The sequence below is a fragment of the Haliaeetus leucocephalus genome, unplaced genomic scaffold, assembly GCF_000737465.1.
Source record: "Haliaeetus leucocephalus isolate CR32 unplaced genomic scaffold, Haliaeetus_leucocephalus-4.0 Scaffold275, whole genome shotgun sequence".
In the NCBI taxonomy this organism is placed as follows: Eukaryota; Metazoa; Chordata; class Aves; order Accipitriformes; family Accipitridae; genus Haliaeetus; species Haliaeetus leucocephalus.
The window spans coordinates 60,352-79,016 of record NW_010972711.1 but is presented as its reverse complement, the minus strand read 5'-3'; the positions used below and the strand labels follow the sequence as shown (position 1 = coordinate 79,016).

The window sequence follows — 18,665 nt, the reverse complement described above, 5'->3', positions numbered from 1 at the left end:
TCTAAGTAGGGGTCAGTGGCATTTCCAAAAGCTTGTGCTAAGTTTCTCTTGGGCGTGCACTGAAATGTGTATATAATGAGCAGTGACAAAGTTCTCTGAAGATCATGGCCTGGTAAGAATGTGCCTACCTCGTGTACATTGGCAAAAAGGGCCCATAAAAATGTAACTATAGCGTTTCACTCTTCTCCTCCTGCACTTTCTAAAATTTGAAAAAGCCAGAATTGCCCCCTACTATTGTGCAGAAAAACAGTCTCTGGACTGTTTTTAGCAGAACATTTCTCTGTCTTTGATTAAGACACTGGAAAGTTTCCTCGTTGAGCAAAGCCATAGGATGTCGGGTGACGGGCTTGTTTGTTTGATCACTTTATAGTGGGGAATGAAAATGTGAATGAGCACCAAAGCAGGTGCTTGAGCATTGACTTTTAATCAAACAATAAAGTACAGATTTGCAGGGGGATTTTCTTACCTGATCCTTATTTCAGATGCCATTTGAAGCATAATTTAAAGGAGAGGTAATCAGGGACACAGTCCAGTAAGGTGCTGAGTGATTCTGAGGTGGTGCTGAATGCTACCCATTACCATTGCTTGCAGTGAGATTCAAAGATAATCAATCTTGGCAGGATTTGAACCATAATAAATTATGAAGATAGGATGGGTAATGGAAGAATGCAAAACGTGGAAGGTAGGTTTGAATTTCTTGACAGTGTTCAGCATAGCTTTTGTAATTATTAACTTAACCCTAAAAGCCTGAGATAGTCGTTATTCAAATGACTCAGTCTTATTCCGTATTACCTTCTAACAACAACATCTCCCAACATTTCCACAATGAGGAAAAGGAAGACAACAGATTCACCTCATTCATCCACAGATCTGAGTGAAGGGAAGGAGAAATTAAGACTGAAGCAAGAGGTTGGCCTGATTAGCGGAGTGTCATTAATTGCCGGCACCATGATAGGCTCGGGGATCTTCATGTCCCCTGAGTGGGTACTATATCGTATGGGGAGCCCTGCCAGCAGCCTGCTTATCTGGGCAGCGTGTGGTCTCCTGGCCACGTTTGGAGCCTTGTCATACGCTGAGCTTGGAACCATAATTAAAGAGTCTGGAGGAGAATATATTTACATCTTGAGGATTTTTGGTTCTTTTCCTGCTTTTCTTTTCGCCTACACTTCTGTTATCCTGGTGAGACCAGCTGGTTTGGCAGCTGTCTGTCTGAGCTTTGCAGAATATGCTGTTGCGCCGTTCTACCCAGGATGCTCATCTCCGCAGGTTGTCGTCAAATGTACAGCTGCTGCCTGCATCCTGCTTTTAACTATCATCAACTGTCTCAATGTGAGGCTGGCGACGTCTATTATGAACATTTTTACAGCTGCCAAACTCTTGGCTTTGTTGGTGATTGTGGTGGGTGGATTGGTGCTGCTTGCCAACGGACAAACTCAGAGTTTTCAAAATGCTTTTCAAAACACAACTTCAGGTATCGGGGCAGTTGGAGTGGCATTTTACCAGGGACTGTGGTCCTACGATGGGTGGAACAACCTGAACTATGTAACTGAGGAACTGAAGAAGCCTGAGGTGAGTGAGGGAGCTGGGTTTTACTTACTTAATCCTGCTGCTAACATGTGTGATTCTATCTATGACTGTGTTAACAGGGGTAATCAAGGGATTAGAGCATTGAGGAAAGACTACTGAGCTTTCCACCTGGTTTGTTCTGTCTTCTGGGGCAAGACACCTATGGTTGTGTCCAGAAAGGATAAAAATGAGTCTCTAAGCAAAATAACAGCCTACCTACAAGAAAGCACTAAAATACCCCGTTGACTGGAAGAAAGCTATTAGACAGAACTTGCGTGCTTTGGAGATGAAGTTTTGTCTTAGTGGTTAGGGGATCTCACTGTAGACACCTAGATTTAAGCAGAAAAGCACTCACTGCTATAATCCATAGAGGTTCCTTAACACCACATATTCCCTGAAAGACTTGATCCATAATGTAAGCATCACAAACCCACTTATCTCTCCTCATTGCATGGAGGGGGAACTTCTGAGCAAGCCAGGCCTCAGTGGAGAGGGAATCTAACTCTCTGAATGACCCTTGTCTTTAAACATCTACTTTTTTAGGCACTGTTCTGTCCATGGTATGGGCACTGAAGTAGCTCCCTTGCATGTTACATCAGCCCTCTCTGTGCCATATTACCTCTTTTCACAGATCAGACACTAGAGCAGTGAACTAGAAAGAGCTGTGTGAGTGCAGAGTGTATAGAGTTTGCTTTCTATCAGTACAGCACACAAGATTTTACAGATTAAATGAAAATGCACAGTTAAATATTAACCTAAATGGCAGCAAAGGTCCTAGGGTCATGTGGCAGTCTCTCCCACAGGACTGTAAGCACTGATATTCAGACCCTTGCAGAGTGGAGGCAACAACGTAAGGAATTGCTATATCTTGTCCTACATTGGGAATGCAAAAATTGCTATTTCAGGTTTTTAGATGTGTACAGTTGCTCTATGATCACCCTACTAGTTGCTTTTTTCCAGTGCTTTCAGCTGCATAGGGTGGTGTTTGTTGATTTTATTGAGCCTTAAAATGACCTGTGGTCTTCCAAGATAGCATCCTGTCACTAGAAAAAAAATTAATAATTCCTTCCTAGAGCAAATCTCCTTTGTGCTGCCCTGCTTTGATTTAGCCTGTAGAGGAATTACATGTGATGCAACACACACTGGCACTTCATCCATGTCAGTGGGATGTTCATGGGAAGGTGCAGCACACCAGTAACACACTAGTAACAAATAAATCAATATTAAAGTAATCAAGAAGTATGCAACAGACATCTTGGGCAGCTATGAACCAACATATTTTTGAATAAGATTTGGGGCTTTTTTTATTGTTTGTTTGTTTGTTTGTTTTTTTAAAGACTAACTTTTGAAATGTGCAACCTTACTGTTTGCCTGACATCATTGGGAGACTGGTGTAAAAACTGCCATGTGAATCTGGATCTAAGTCTTGTTCTGTGGAAAAGCTTAGTGAGCGAAGGTGTTTGAATGAGGGACATGGGTGGTGGCAAAGACAAAACCAACAAAAAAAGCCCAGTGCAGGCATGAACGTGCTGCACCTAACACCCTTGTCATCCCTTTTCCAGGTAACCCTTCCCAGAGCTGTGATGATTGCCATTCCTTTGGTTACATGCCTGTATTTGCTGGTAAACGTGAGCTACTTAGCAGCCATGACTCCATCTGAACTGCTGTCTTCAAGAGCTGTGGCCGTCACTTGGGGGTGAGCTCTGCATGTGGCAACACAGCCAATGCAGTCCAGCGACACACGGGTTCTCTCCCGAGTTTCAGGAGATGTAGGTGCTATTCCCAGTGGGAATGGCAGCGCTGCTTTGGTCAGGCGAGGAAGACCTGTCAGGCCATGTTACAGGGAAGCATTCTGCCAGTGCCTGCTCTGTCACCTGCAGGGCAGTGTATAGCCTTCCCCCACCAAAGGCCAAGGCTGACCGGCCTCATCTAGCCCATGGTCTCCAAGGTGCACCTAGGCTGCCAAGATGGGGTGCTCTGCAGCACACCCCTTAGTCCCCATTCCCATTCATTCCCACTGGGAACCTGTGGCTCCCCTCCAGCTCATGTTTTTCCCCGTGGAAAATGGCCTTAAAGAGGAGGTGAAGTGCACACCAGGAGCATCTCCCCACAGACGGTGAGGAGGCAGCGAGGGTGCATATCCAGACCTGGGGACTGGGAGATGCCCCACATTTCAGATATTTCCAGAAAAATGGAGAGGACAATGTGCTGCCCCACTAATGCAGAGGCAGTGGTTTGGGAGAGAGACAACAGCCAACTGGGTGAATCCTGTCCACTCGGCACCTGGAAGTTAGACCGGACCGGAGTCTTTTGGTTCAGTTTCTCCATTTGTGGGGAAATGGAAAATGACACTGATCTCTACAACACCTTTGAGAAGCAGAAGTTTTATACACAGGTTGGGTAGCCTTTGGTAATCGTATCTTTAAGTTGGCTTCTGCTTTTCCACAGTTGCAAAGAAATTCTTTGTACTTTCCATCAACCTGAAGTGTTTGGTGATATTAAACAGGCTCTGTGCAAGACAAGGATTTTAGGAAGAGAAGGAAGGGGCTGTCATGAGAGATGTAGGCACCATTGACTTCTAACCAGATGATCTTCCACCAGAACATCCGGCCTTAGTCTAAATATTTCCAAAGGCACAGTCTCCATGATAGCCCTAAATGAGTTGTCTGGCAGAAACGATGACACAGTATACCCAGAGATTATGTTGCTGCTCATCCTCTTCCTAAAAAGTCAGCAGTGGCTTTGCTTCTGTGTGCATTTCACAAGATCTCCAGTTTGAAGATCTGACTGAGCTCTTGCTAGATGTGTTCTCTAATAGCCTTTCATGTCACTATAAGTAGGAGCATTTAAAGGTCTAGTGCTTTGTTTGAACAGGTTACAAAGCCTCACTAAGCTGCAGTGTCGTGAACTTTCTCTGCACTTCCTTTCCCATCATTCCTGATTAACAAGTTATTTGTGAGCTTCCTCCTTTTTAACACATCTCCTTTTCCTGCCTAATTAACCTTTTCACCCTGAGAGTGCAATTCAGGAAGAAACATTGAACTAGCAACCAGAAAACTGGGCACTCAGAAGCCTTGAGGACAGGTAGATAGCCACAAGCTGAGGAGAGTGTAATGGCTGTGGTTCGTGAGCAAGCGATGCAGCTCTTCAGGTCATTAAGAAAGGATGGGAGGATGATAAAGAAGCCAGAGGAGGACATATGACATTTAAATACATTTGTTCTCCATATAAGAAGAAAACTGCCAGAGAGAAACATTGTTCAGTGGTGAGACGTTCAGCCACAAAAAGAGCTTGTGAAACTCTCCCCAGCGTTTCTTTGATGCCAGTGATTTAACAGCAACAGCAGATCTCAGTTTGCTTGTAACTCACAGTAGCCCCTGTAGTTCACTTTCAGGGTCCAAACAGCAAAGCACCAATCTCATAAATGCAAAAGACACCATTGCTACAGATTTTATTATTAATTTTGTGATATATGTTGTTTTCCCTTGAGATCTTGTGGTTATGGAGTTGCAAGATCATAGGAGATGCCCAGATTCCATCATTCTGAAAAAGGGAAAAATTTTAGTTCTGGTTATTGCAAGTAGCTTAATAACTTGAAGCCTGAAGGACCATAACCCAGTTATTAAGCTTCTAAACTACATTTTTGAAATTATTGTTGTAGATAAGCTCCTGCCATGATTTTGGAAAGCCCAGCTCTTGATTTTTGAATGTTTGGGATAGGTGATACTAAAAAAGAGTACACATGGCTTAAAGGCATACAATTCAGATGGAAATATAAAGTGTTGTAAAAAACTTTTGAATTTGGGGTTTTTGCCAATTAGATGAACAGTGTGTTTGTTTGTGTATGTGTGTGTACATGTATGTGATAATTACCCCAAACACCAGCATTTGTTACTCAATTAATATTCCTCATGCTGCTTCATTCCAGAAAACAAGCTTCACTTTTAGGTAAGAAGATTATCATATCTTCCAAATATTTACCTTGAACTCTATTTGTAACCCTGCTACTTCTTCTATTATGGAGAAAGCAAACCATAAATGTCTGAACATGTTGCAGAATTGGACTTCTGGAATTCAAACAATTGCTTTGGCTTAGGCCTGACTCACAGAGTAGCAGAAATACGTGCATATGGGATTGAAGGGTTAAATTCTTAGGCATATCGGGAAAGAGGTTATATTGCAGGATATTTCTTCAGGTCTGGTGGGAACAGTTTTTCTGCAATTTCGAAGCTAATATTGTTGGCTGTAATAGCAGTATCTCCAGGATTCACGCCATAGCATCTGTACACAAAAAAGGGGATTTTGCCTGTTGTGACAGCTTTGTACACCATTGCAATGTAGACAGATGTAGATATATATACACCAGGCAGGAAGAAAAGTTGCCTTTTCTGGAAAAGACAAAAGTTACTAGTGACTAAATATTATGGGAACTGGAAGAAGGCTTTAAATCATAAGAAAGGCTTTGGAAAAAATTTCAGTGAGAATAATGGAGGGAAGAATCCTGTCTAGTTCTGCGATGAGTATTTGATATATCTACGAGCTGAATGTTATGCTGTGAACTCTTTCCCACCTCAGGGACAAAGTCCTGGGCAGTTGGGCATGGCTCATCTCCCTGTCGGTGGCACTCTCTACGTTTGGTTCATCGAACGGCACGTTCTTTAGCGGAGGCCGCGTGTGCTACATTGCCGCAAGGGAAGGCCATATGGTAAGGACAAAAAAAAGGGGGTCTGGCTTGCTTTGAGCAACTTTACCTTCTGTGACGCTAAAGCAGAGAGAAGAACACTGTGTATGTTCAACTGGTAGAGTGATAGTTCTTCAGTGGTTTGTGTCTTGCTCAAAGACTTTCTTCCCCATCTTTTTCAAATGTAATGTATATGTTGTCTCCTGACTTTCTTCTTCAGCCATGTAATTTCAGAAATATATATAATTACATCTACCCTGAATTTTAAGAACAGCTTTGAAATGAACAACTGAAATACTGCTGTATTGGCGCACCTGGCACAGGTTCGGGGGGACCTAGCCAACACACCTGCCAGGAAGGGGAAACCTGGCCATGCTCGCGCGTTGTAAGGCACCCTTGCTTGCACTGGGAAGGTAGCCCAGCACTGGCCAGCTGCCTTTGCATGCAATACTGACTACCCAAGCTGGTCTCAGGGGTGTTCCGGCCATCCCATGGGGTGGTCCAGTTCAGAAACAGCATAGGATATCTCTGCTCTTCAGGCTTCATAACAATTACAAGGTGACACTGAGCCTTACATGTCCCCTAGCTAGGGTTTTTAATTGGTTTTGTTAGGTGGGGCCAAATCTGATAGCCCAGCAGAGGTCAGGCTGCTCAGCTCCGTGCTCCCTGGTCCAACCAGTAAGTTCAGCATGTATTCCCAGTAGGCACACACACACAAACACAAGTATACAACACATATATACGCACATACATACGTACATATATATGTATATATACATATACAGTCAGCAGGCCACACAGATCTATGCATTGAGACACACTCAGCGCTCACACAAACACTAGCACAAACAGCACCGAGGGCCTCATCTTGTTCCGCTCTGGCTGATCGGGATCTGTTAGTGTGAAATATATATATATAAACATATGTACAATGTGGGTCCCTCCAGGAGCTGGGCTCAGACATTCAGTCTGCCCAGTAGCTGCCCCTGGATCCCAGTGTCCCCAGTTGCTGGTACCTGTGCATACAACCCTCCAAGGCCGCTGCTCCGCTCCAGCTGCTGGTGTGGACCCCCTCGCTCACAGGCACACACCCCCACACCTACCCACACTTCTTCTCCCTCTCAGTGCTTGGGCTCCATTTGTCCTCCTCTCTTTTGAGCAGGCATGTTGTGATCCTCCTGGACCTTTCTGCTATTCTGGTCCTTCCTCCCCGTGCCATCTGGCATTTCTGCTCTCAGGAGTGAAGGATACCACTCTGCACCAGCTCTGCTCCTTGTACATAGGAGGGAATCTTTTATGTAGATAAATGACCAGGTTGGTGGAGATGACTGGGTTGGTGGTTACTGGTTTTGGTGGTTACTGGTTCCACAGCTTCTCTTAACTGATGACAGTGTCTGCTGTATCATGGCAAGCTCTGTGCTAAGCAGTTCACAGATGGTCTGAATTTGACCACACCAGACTAAGAGCTGAACGCTTGTGCCATTTCTCAGACACTCAGCTCTAGCAGAAGCTGGAAACAAAAAAAAAAGAAGCCTTTCTCATTAAACTTTCCCAATGAACCAAGCAATGAAGAGGCTAATGATTCTCTCCATGTTCTGGAACAAATCCTGGTTTGCTTTGTGGTTAGTTGCATAAATGTTTCAGGAGTAGTCCTTGTCTCATTTTCCAGCCAGCCCAAGAGAATTCAAGTCCCAGAGAGACGTGACAGAGGGTAGAGGAGTGGGACCATGTGCAAAATCCTGATGATGATCAGGAAAGCTCTGATTTGACTCAGCCTTGGTCTGTCACACTAGTAGTTTGAAAACCTCATCTTGCCTGTCTAAACTGAGCATATCTGGTACACAATCAGTGAGACACAATAAAAATATCCTTGAGGGAGGTTTCCATGTTTACACTCCTCGGAGCTGAACTGCTTTTGTGCTATGCTTATTTGATGATTAAGAGTGGCTCTGCTGCAGGCAGAGCTCCCACCAGCAGCTGAGGGGGATGAGTAAGGATCTCCGAGTACATGATATGATGGTATATTGTTTTGCTTTGGCTTTCAGCCAGACATTCTGTCTATGGCTCATGTGCGATGCCTCACGCCCTCCCCTGCTCTGCTGTTTACATCCGCTATGTCTTTAATAATGATAATGTCAGGAAGCTTCACCAGTATCGTGAACTTTTTCAGGTATGTATGCGTAGTGTTTCTGTTTGCATCCCCTGTGCTCCTGGTTTTTTTCATTGTTTTAGAAGTATTTTCTTCCTATATTTTTCTGAGCCTGGGCTATTGCTTTCTAACCAATATTGTGGAGGGGAGAGGGGGAGAAAGAAAATAGGATGGAACCTGTTAGGAACCAGCATCTTTGCAACGCATGAATGCTTCTGTCACTATATACTTAACTGAATGTGATTCATCCCCATATTGCAATGCATCTATAATATTCAGATCATTCTAAAGTTCTCATTGTTTGTGCTGGAAAGGAAATGAATGGAAGAACTACTAAATTTATATCAATACTCTACTTTTTAATTGGAGATATGAACATCTGGGATCTGCAAGGCAGGCCTGACATTCTTGGATGATCTCACCCCAAATCTAATGCTGTCTTTTTTTTTTTTTTCCTTGCAGTTTTATAGCATGGCTTTTCTATGGCATGACTATTTCTGGTCTCCTGTATTTAAAAATCAAGAAACCAGAACTGCCAAGATCTTACAAGGTGAAGTAATAACATAAAACCTTCAAACCCTTTTCCTATATTGCCCAAATGACTAAGAGAGCATTATGAGGAAAGAAAGAGCACTAAGGCTGGTTGCTTACAGGTTTAGTGTGGTTGCCCTTCCTTTTTGAATTTCATGTTTTATCTCAGTAAAGTCAACAAGAGGCAAGATAGTGTGAATATACAGTATAAGTCAAGGTTGAATTCTCTGTCTTGATAAGCTAATAATGCACTGTCCCCTCACTGTGGAAAATATATCTACCATATCCTCTTTTTTTCTAAGAGATTTAAGAGGAAAATGAAGGATGATTCTGATCAACAATGCAATCACCTGTTTATGTTCTCAGAGCTTGGTCACACTCCTCAGAGGGTAGCCCAGGTGTAAGACCCTTACAGAGGACAAAAAACTCAGCCAGAATGGCCCATGTCCTTTGAGATGGCCGGGGGACAGGTTTGTTCCCCACAAAACAGCTAAGTGGGAGGAAATCAGGAGTTACCTGTTCTTCCCCCTGGTGCCATGCATGAGTTGAGCTGCAGTGCTTCCTCAGTGACTGAGGGAAATATTTTTACAGAAAAGATCCCAGGAACAGGGGACCCGTGAGACTGTGAATGCAGGACAGTGGCTTTTCCTTGAGACAAACTGAATGAACATCCTGGTTTTTTTGGGGTTCCTCCAGGAGATAGATGACAGGCTGACACTGCCAGGCTGTGTGGAGCAATATCGAGTGTCCTGTGGGGCTTAGCATGAAGAAGAGCAGTGCTCTATTAAGTCTTCCAGTCACTGGCTTCTGTGGCTCTGTCCTGAAATTAGGATGCTGGATGAGGACGTTCGTTGGCTGAATGGGCTTTAAGGAAAAGAAGTTCTGTTTCTGCAATAGTGTTTCATACGCTGTACAGAACTCCCCCAGTCCTCCAGGCCAGTCCTGCTGCAGCCTTTGGCTTGATGGCCTAACTCCTTAACTAGAAGCAGCCCATGTCTGAAGGTTCCAGGTCAACTGACAATGTATGGCTGATGTCCTGCAGAATCTGTATGTGTGTTGCAGGTTTATATTTAAGGGAAAGATTTCCTTTGGTTTGAAAACAATCACTTTTATTAGCATTTTGCCAAAAGTGTTAGAACACAGTGGACAGGGAGCAGAGTAGAGCATCCCACTAATATAGATGAAGCTAAGAGCAGGTCTTCTCCATGCTCTTACAGGTAACCATGAACAACATGTCCTTTGGTCTATACCAGTGCCCTTGTGTTGGATAAAAGGCACAAAAGTAAAAAATGGGAAATTCCAGCTTGAATGTTCAGTTTTTCACCTTGTTGTGAAATCATTTTTTCTTGTGCGTTCACTAGCCATTGTGGGAGGATGGCTTCAAATTTAAGTTTAAATGCTTTCTGACCAGACTTGCAGAAATAGCCTCTGAGATTGCCTGTCCACCTATCTGTCAACACATGAATAAACCTTTTTGCCCAAGGGTGCTAAAGTTCAGTTATGTGATTTGGACACATTGCTGTGTATTTTGTCTACAGCCCAGATTTTGGATGCAAGGTAGTAGGGAGAGCAAGAACAAACCTGGCACTAAAACCAGTAGTTTGCATCTTCAGGTCTAGGAGGGCAGGGAAGACCAGGGTTTAGGGTGTGTGGCAGTGGTGTAGCTCTTGCAGGGATGTTCAACCTTGGAGTAGGGCTGGGTTGGGAAACAGGATGTCTGGATTAATTGAGATTTCTAGGTAATACCTCAGGCTGCAGCAGGGTTTCATCTAAAAAGCCTTCTTCAGAAGCTTCAGGGTTGTTCAGGCCCACAGTGGCCCAGGATGACATGAGTCTTTATGCTGATGTTTTGCTTTCACAGGTCCCAATTATCATCCCCATAATTGTGCTGATGGCAGCTGTGTACCTGGTGGTAGCTCCCATCATTGATCAACCCCAAAGTGAGATCCTCTACATCGTCCTGTTCATTTTCAGTGGCATCATTCTTTATTTCCCACTGGTTCATTTCAAGCGCCACCCTCGCTTTTTACAGAGAGTCACTTTACATCTCCAGTTGCTCCTGGAAGTTGCTCCAACCACCAAGGATGCAAACTGAGATAACATCCTCCTGGCGTATGGCTGCCTGCCCTTCATGGTTTATCCCAACACCTTGGTTTTCAAGGTTCAGAAAATATTTTTCTGAAAGGGAGAATGAGTAGAATGATAGTGTCACTAAAATGTCTAGCTGAGATGGAATAGAGCCATTAGTCCTCACATTTCGTTAAAATTTTGGGGACTTTTTTTTCTCATTTTCAGCTTTGCCTTGGCAGATTACATACAGATTCCAAAGGAATGTGTGCTTTTGAATTTTCCATCCCAAGAAGAGCTGTTCGTCAAAATCTTAGCGCTTATATTTCGAGGCAACAGGCAATAAAAGACTGACAATGAAATATTATTCCTATAGAAGGCTGTGACCCTAAGCCATTCCTGGCAATGCCTTTAATTATTTCCACCTAGTTCTGCCCACTGTGACCACAGAGCTTCTCAAATAAATAAAGCATGGCCACACCATGTTCACAACAAAAAACCTTTTCCACTCAGGTATTCACTCTGGGAGCATGCTTTTGCCTTGCTCCTTCCAGTCCCAGGCGGTCAGTCACAACAGTCCTTTCTCTGTCTCAGTACATGGTTCCACCACTTTTCAGCCCAAATCGTCCTACATCTCCCATAGACGAACCTCTGATGTGAGAAGAGAAGTGCTTTAAAGCTCTGTTAGTTTACTCAGTTGAGAATGCACTTGTCATCTGGGATCCATCCATTCGTGGTGAGGACACAGGCAACATCACTTAAGTAGCGACAGTCCCCCCATACCCTTCCCGTATGTATTGGCTTTGTGTGGCAAGGTTTTGGTAGTGGGGGGGGAGAGGGGGCGGTTACAGGGGTGGCTTCTGTAAGAAGCTGCTGGAAGCTTCCCCTGTGTCCAAGAAAGCCAATGCCAGTCGGCTCTGAGACGGACCCATCGCTGGCCAAGGTCGAGCCAATCAGTGATAGTGATAACGCCTCTGTGATAACATTTTTAAGAAGGGAAAAAAGTTGGGACAGATGGAAAATGGCAGCCAGAGAGAGGAGTGAGAACATGTAAAAGAAACAACCCTGCAGACCCCCAGGTCAGTGCAGAAGGAGGGGAGGAGATGCTCCAGGTGCCGGAGCAGAGATTCCCCTGCAGCCCGTGGGGAAGACCACGGTGAGGCAGGCTGTCCCCCTGCAGCCCAGGGAGGTCCACGGGGGAGCAGATCTCCACCTGCAGCCTGGGGAGGACCCCACGCCAGAGCAAGGGGATGCCCAAAGGAGGCTGTGACCCCGTGGGAACCCCACGCTGGAGCAGGCTCCTGGCAGGACCTGCGGATCTGTGGAGAGAGGAGCCCACGGAGCAGGTTTTCTGGCAGGACTTGTGACCCCGTGGGGGACCCACCCTGGAGCAGTGCGCTCCTGAAGGACTGCACGCCGTGGAAAGGACCCATGCTGGAGCAGTTCGTGAAGAACTGCAGCCCGTGGGAAGGACCCACTTTGGAGAAGTTCGTAGAGGACTGTCTCCCGTGGGTGGGACCCCACACTGGAGCAGGGGAAGAGTGTGATGAGTCCTGCCCCTGAGGAGGATGAAGCAGCAGAAAATAACGTGTGATGAAATGACCCTAAACCCCATCCCCGTCCCCCTGTGCCGCTGGGGGGGGTTGGTAGAGAATCCGGGAGTGAAGTTGTGCCCGGGAAGAAGGGAGGGGTGGAGGGAAGGTGTTCTGAGATTTGGTTTTATTTCTCATTACCCTACTCTGGTTGATTTGTAATAAAGTGAGTTAATTTTCCCCAAGCTGAGTCTGTTTTGCCCGTGACGGTAATTGCTGAGTGATCTCTCCTGTCCTTATCTCGACCCACAAGCCCTTTGTTATATTTTCTCTCCCCTGTCCAGCTGAGGAGGGGGAGTGATAGAACAGCTTTGGTGGGCACCTGGTGTCCAGCCAGGGTCAACCCACCACACTGTAATTCCCCCAAAGACAAGTAATTTCTCTTGTGACGAAGTGAGGAAAAAACCCCCTACGTCATATGTGCCAGCAGGATACTCTCACTGTGGATTAAAGAAGCCACATACTGGGCTACATTAGAAGTGTGGCCAGCCGATCAAGGAAATACTCTGTCCCTTTGGACTCAACACTGGTGAGGACACACCTGAAATACTGCATCCAATATTGGGCCCTGCTGTTCAAGGGAGAGTAGTGAAGACAACAGAGCCAGGCTCTTCTTGGTAGTGGCAACTAGGAGCAACAGCCACAAGTTGTGGTTTGAGATGTTCAGGCTGGACTTCAGGAAAATTTCTTCACCATGAGGGCAGTGCAACCTTGGACCAGTGTGCAGGACAGTGGTGAGATCTCAGTTCTTGTACATTTTCCACCACGGTTATTTCCACCAATTTCCATGATTCTAAAGGCAGAGCACAAAAAAAGTCACGGGCTGTGCTCTCACTCACACCTAGCACACTGCAGTCGCTGTTGTTTCCCATTACCCTGAGGCTCAACCCTTTTTCTCTTGTTCTAGGGGAAAGACATTATATGCTGTTTTCTTTCTATTTGTCCAGATTGTTCCTGGATGGGACCTGTCCTGTCGTAGGCTAAAAAGGTCTAGGAGTTAGTCCTTATAATGTCTTGTTGCGTCTCAAAGTACCAAATGTTACTCAGGTCAACTTTCTGTCAGCATTTCTTCTGCAGATCTGTACCTAACACTTTGTTCCTGGAACAGGGTCCCTTGATCCTCCAGGCCTTTTCCAGCCCATCTCAGAGCTGTGTATCTGATTACAATCTCATTCTGCAATGCCAGCCCTTCTGTTCCTCTGAGTGGTGATACCAGCAGCTACAGAGATGCAACAATAGTCTGTTTTTCCAAGTGTTAGGTATGATAATGGGATCAGCCAGTTGCTGCTCACCTTCTAAATCCTTAGCTTAAGCAGTGTTTAGGAGGATTTCCTTCCACTGCTTTTTACTGGAGTTGTCAACAAAGGCTAAGGAAGGAATAGTTTTCCCTCCTGAATCTTATGACAATGCAAAATTCTTGGGATGCCACTTTGTATTCCCTCCCTGTATACCCTGATGAAGGGTGTGTACTTAAAGGACTGATGAGCTCTGGAGGTCTAGGTTAACTTCCCACCACTGCCCTAGGCTCTTCATCTGATGGCAGGCAAGCTTCTTAAAGGAGCTGCATCTCAGCTACTTATCTAAAAATGAGGATAATATTATTTCTCTGATTATAATTTTTTTGAAACAATTTCTGTTTCCTACACATATTTATGGAGCTTGCCACATGGGACTGTGCTCTTTTGAAGACTACAGCCCATATCCAAAAAAAAGGGAATTTATAGGCTTATTTAAAGGTTAGACATGCACAATATTTGTGGCTTTACCCACCTATCCTCGCGTACCTAAGTACAATCAGGGTTGGTATTGTCTGCACATAATTCTTGTGGAACAGGAGGTATTGCCACTGTTTTATATCACAGGTGTACTATACTATAGAAGATGAAAAGATGAAAGGATTAAGTGGCTTGCTGGAAAACACATAGGAAATGTATGGAAAATGTGACTGTTTCTCCCAAGGTCCAGTCAAGCATCTTATCATGTAGCCGATCCTTTCCCTCTGTGCACCTGTGACATATGAACAGTAATAATGAACACAAAAAGACTTAACACTTTGGATAAATAGCCTTTCTGTGTTGCTCATTTGTGTACAGATATAGGGGAGCTGAAAAGCTGCAAGTACCGTATTTCGCACCAATCCCATTTTCTATAGAAATTATTGTAACAAGATGGGGTTTTTATTTATGTTGCCTAGGGTTTGCAAGCACAGGTGTTTATAATGCCAAAACAAGATGCTGAAAGCTCAGAGAATGCCAAGATAATTACAATAAAATGGACATTAAAATGAAGTGAGTTGACGTGGTTGTTTCTGTTTTTCATCCAAGAAAAACAATTCCATGGAATTTTACTGCATGAACATAAACAATCAGCATCAAGCTCATCTCTCCTTGGATGGAAGGTTTAACTACATGCGTGGGTGCTTATATGTGTGTACACTCATTTTTCAAAATGATTGCTTATCTATTTCAACCGCAGCATATGCAAATCAGAATCTTTCTTTCCTTTATCAGACATTTGCAATAGAAGTGTCAGGAGGAGGCAGTGCGTCCTTACTGTTCATTACTACAGCACAGTGACAAAAGTGATGGCGGGCAGAGGTCTATAGCTGCCGTTGTGTGTACAGGTCATACTGTAAGAACATGTTGGTCCTGTGTGTCACTGAAGATCCAGAGCCCTGTGACCTGTGCTTAGCCCCTTCCTTCATGGGCTCTGAGAAAAACTGGACTGTTAGCATTGCCCTCAAGGTAATCATAAGATCTATACTTCACCTCAAGACCCTGAGGATAATTGAATCCCATGCTTCAGAGCTGGAAACCTGCAACCACCAGTCGGGGGTTTTACCTTGGTGCACAAAGCTGAATGTGTTCTGGGTCTTTTCCTGACTTCCTCGGAGGCATCAGAGATGGGCTACACCTGGGGACAGCCAAGGGTGGTCCAGTGTGTGAGAGGGTACAGAAAGTCCTCCTTTGGTGATTTTCTGATAAGCCTTGCTCGTATGCCCAAGTTGAAGTGATTGTTGTAATTTGTGGTTGAGGAGAAATTTCCCCTTGGGTGAGACAGAACAGAATCTATACTGATTTCAGTTTTCCTCTGTTGCAGAAACACAGTTCACCTGCTTGGATCGGCTGGGTTTATCTTATCAGTTCACTGCCAGTGCAGAGGGTTTGGTGTTCAGTCTCTCCTGCTCTTTCCCGGGACATAGCGGGTAATCAAGCCCTCACTGGAGCCTCTCAGCAGTGCTAACTTGCTCTCCAGGTCATCACGCTGAGGGGGTGGTAGAGCTTCTGTTTTCAGAGATGAAATAAATACAGCCAACTCTGGGAATCAAAGACCATTTAAGTGTGGGTTGGAACTGACCTCTGGAGGCCTGTAGCCCAACTCCCTGCTTGGAACAGGACTATTCCCCAAACTAGATTACGTCACCTGTGACTCTGTCTCGCCATGTCTTGGAAAACACCAAGGATGGAGAGCCCACCATCTCTCTGCACTGCCCTCCTGATAAAGAAATTTTCCCGAAGTCTAGTCTGAACCTCTCAAGCCACAGTCTGTGGCTGTTGCCCTTCACTGTATCATCTGCTACTGCCAAAGAGGTTGGCTCCATCATTTTTGTATCTCTTCTTCATGGAGTTGTAGGTTGCTATTAGAGTACCTCTTATCCTTCCTTTTGCCAGACTCAACAAACCCGACTCCCTCAGCTTCTTCATGCAGGTGATGTTCTCTAGGCCTCTAACCATCTTGGAAGCTCTCTGCTGGACCTTCCCCAGTTTGTCTGCTTCCCTTTTGAACTTGGGAGGGGTCAGAAAATTGGATGCAACATTCCAAGTGTGTCCTCACAGGTGTTGAGTCTACAGGGACACTGATGTCCCTTGATCTGCTGACCCTACTTCTCCTAATGTAGGCCACTATGAGTAACCCCAGCTCCTGTCAGCCAGTCAGTTCCCAGCCCGTGCTGACACGTGGGGTTATTCCACCCCAGATGCAGGACTTGTGCTTCTCATTGCTGAACTGCAGGATTCATCTGCTGGCCTAATCCTCAAGTTTCTCCGTGTGCCTCTGGATTGAAGCTCCACCATTTGGCAGGTCAGCCACTCCCCCTAATTTAGTACCACCTGCAAATTTGCTGAGAGCACATTTTGTCACATCATCCAGGTTGCCCATGAAGATACTGAACAACATTGGCCCCAGGCTCAACTCTTGTGGTACTTGTTACCAGCTGCTGACCAGATGTTAAGTCACTGATGCAGCCTTAGCTTGCTATGTAAGGCACACAATTCAAAGAGCTACAGCTGACTCAGTGGGAGGCAATCGCAAGCCCTTATTTTATCCAGTTGGTACTAGTATTAGGAACTTTGGATAGGCTCTGATAAATCTACCCATCAGGATGACTCAGTCTAGCAGTTTAGAGGGATCTGTATCTTGCACTTTATCATTTATTGTCTAGTTAGTTGAATATCATCAGGGTCTTTGTGTATGTGACTCATTCCTCACGAAGAAATGATTTTTGCTAAAAAAGAATGCAGACCCAGGGTCATACAATAAATGGGTGGTCCTAGGTTTGTGAACTAGTGGTGAGACTAACGGGTAGTGAAATAGCCCATTGTTTTTAGAATCGAGCTACCATGTCAGGTTTGTCCTCGGAGGCAGTGAACCCTATGGCTTGAGTGTCTGGCAGATAAATGATCATCTTTTTCTTCTAAAGGTTGGTCATTAATTCTTATTGTTTAATTTCATGGACTATGCCCTGGTTTTCATGCAGTGAGATGACAGGCAATGGGGGAGCTGATAAAAGGGAAAATGAGAAGTAAATTGAAAGAGAATTCCTATATGTGCAAGTCTTGGGTTGTATGTCTGCTTTACCTATGTAAAATCCAGACATGTACAACACTTAAGAAGCAAAGACACATGCCCAGAAGTTCAGAAATGCCAGAATAAAAGTTGTTTGTTCCGCAGTGATTCCTTTCCTTTATGTTTTTATGTTCTGGGCCTATCTTTTAGTGTGTAATCCATTTTTTCCACAGCACATCTGTGTCATTAATGGACAAAGTAAAGCAACAGTTCAGTATTTTGCCTTTTCCCATTGCTGAGTCTGTGGTTGTCATACTTCATCAACAGGTCACGATTCCTCCGAAAGGACGGCTCCAGAATGAACACAGATTTTCAGCAGAAGGTATGAGCCCTGGCACAAGGGGCATCACCACAGCCCCATTGCTCCCAGTTCCTGAATTAGAGATTCAGAGCCGCCCCGGGGATCCCTCAGTGTATTGGTCTTTCTGTCCTTCTCCCTTTGCTGTGGTCTTACTCCAGGGCTCTGCAAGCTCAGCTTTCCACTCACATCCCACCCTATTTAAAAGAAGGCTAATGAGACTTAAGCTCTGCTGAGCTGTTGTGAAGCTTAGTTCATTCATGTTTGTAAATAAAAGGAAATGGTGTTACTGAAGAGGAAGCAGAAGCGTTGAACGATGCCAGTAGTCTTCTTTCTCCCAAGACCAAGCAGCCCCTTTTACCTACAATCTATATTAAGCGTGTAGAGCCTGCAGAAAATATGCAGGGCTTCATTCTGGCTGAAGGGCCACTCTGTAAGTCATACCAGCTGAGCCACCACGCTGGTGTCCTTGGATAGCTGCCAGTCCACCAGGGCCACGTGGGCACCTTGCAGGCAGAAGCCATGCCTCATGCGCAGCGAGAAGGTGCGGAGGAGGTTGGATGTGAAGCATGCGTTTGAACATGCCCAGGTGATGCTGCAAAATACCCCAAGGATCGGGGTCCCTGGGATCCCTGATGCCCACAGAGAAGCAGAGAGCTGTGCCCCTTGGAGTGAGCTGAAAAGTTTGCACTGGATCCTGCTGGGGGTTTGTATCAGGCTCCCCCCATACCAGGCACAAGCATGACTGGGGGTGAAGAAGCATACGGTGACTTTTCATCCCCTCGGTGCTGCCTGGACTCCAAGCCACTGTGGGGTCAGAAATGATCCCTAAGAAGCCCCCCACAGCCTTCACCGACTTCCCGATGGGTTGTCTCACCCCAGTCTCCCCCAGCACCTGCTCCTTGTGCCCCAAGGGCTGCGCTGCCAACCTGCCCA

At 45.2% G+C, this 18,665-nt stretch overlaps 1 protein-coding gene across 1 annotated transcript; it reads left to right on the top strand.

The window, feature by feature from the left end:
- Positions 1–825: 825 nt before the first annotated feature.
- LOC104833258 (b(0,+)-type amino acid transporter 1-like) lies at positions 826–11,022 on the top strand. The gene is made up of 6 exons (XM_010569842.1): positions 826–1,569; positions 3,129–3,262; positions 6,142–6,271; positions 8,293–8,417; positions 8,859–8,946; positions 10,789–11,022. Exons 1-6 carry the CDS (start codon positions 826–828, stop codon positions 11,020–11,022), a joined length of 1,455 nt encoding a protein of 484 aa, XP_010568144.1.
- Positions 11,023–18,665: the final 7,643 nt, after the last annotated feature.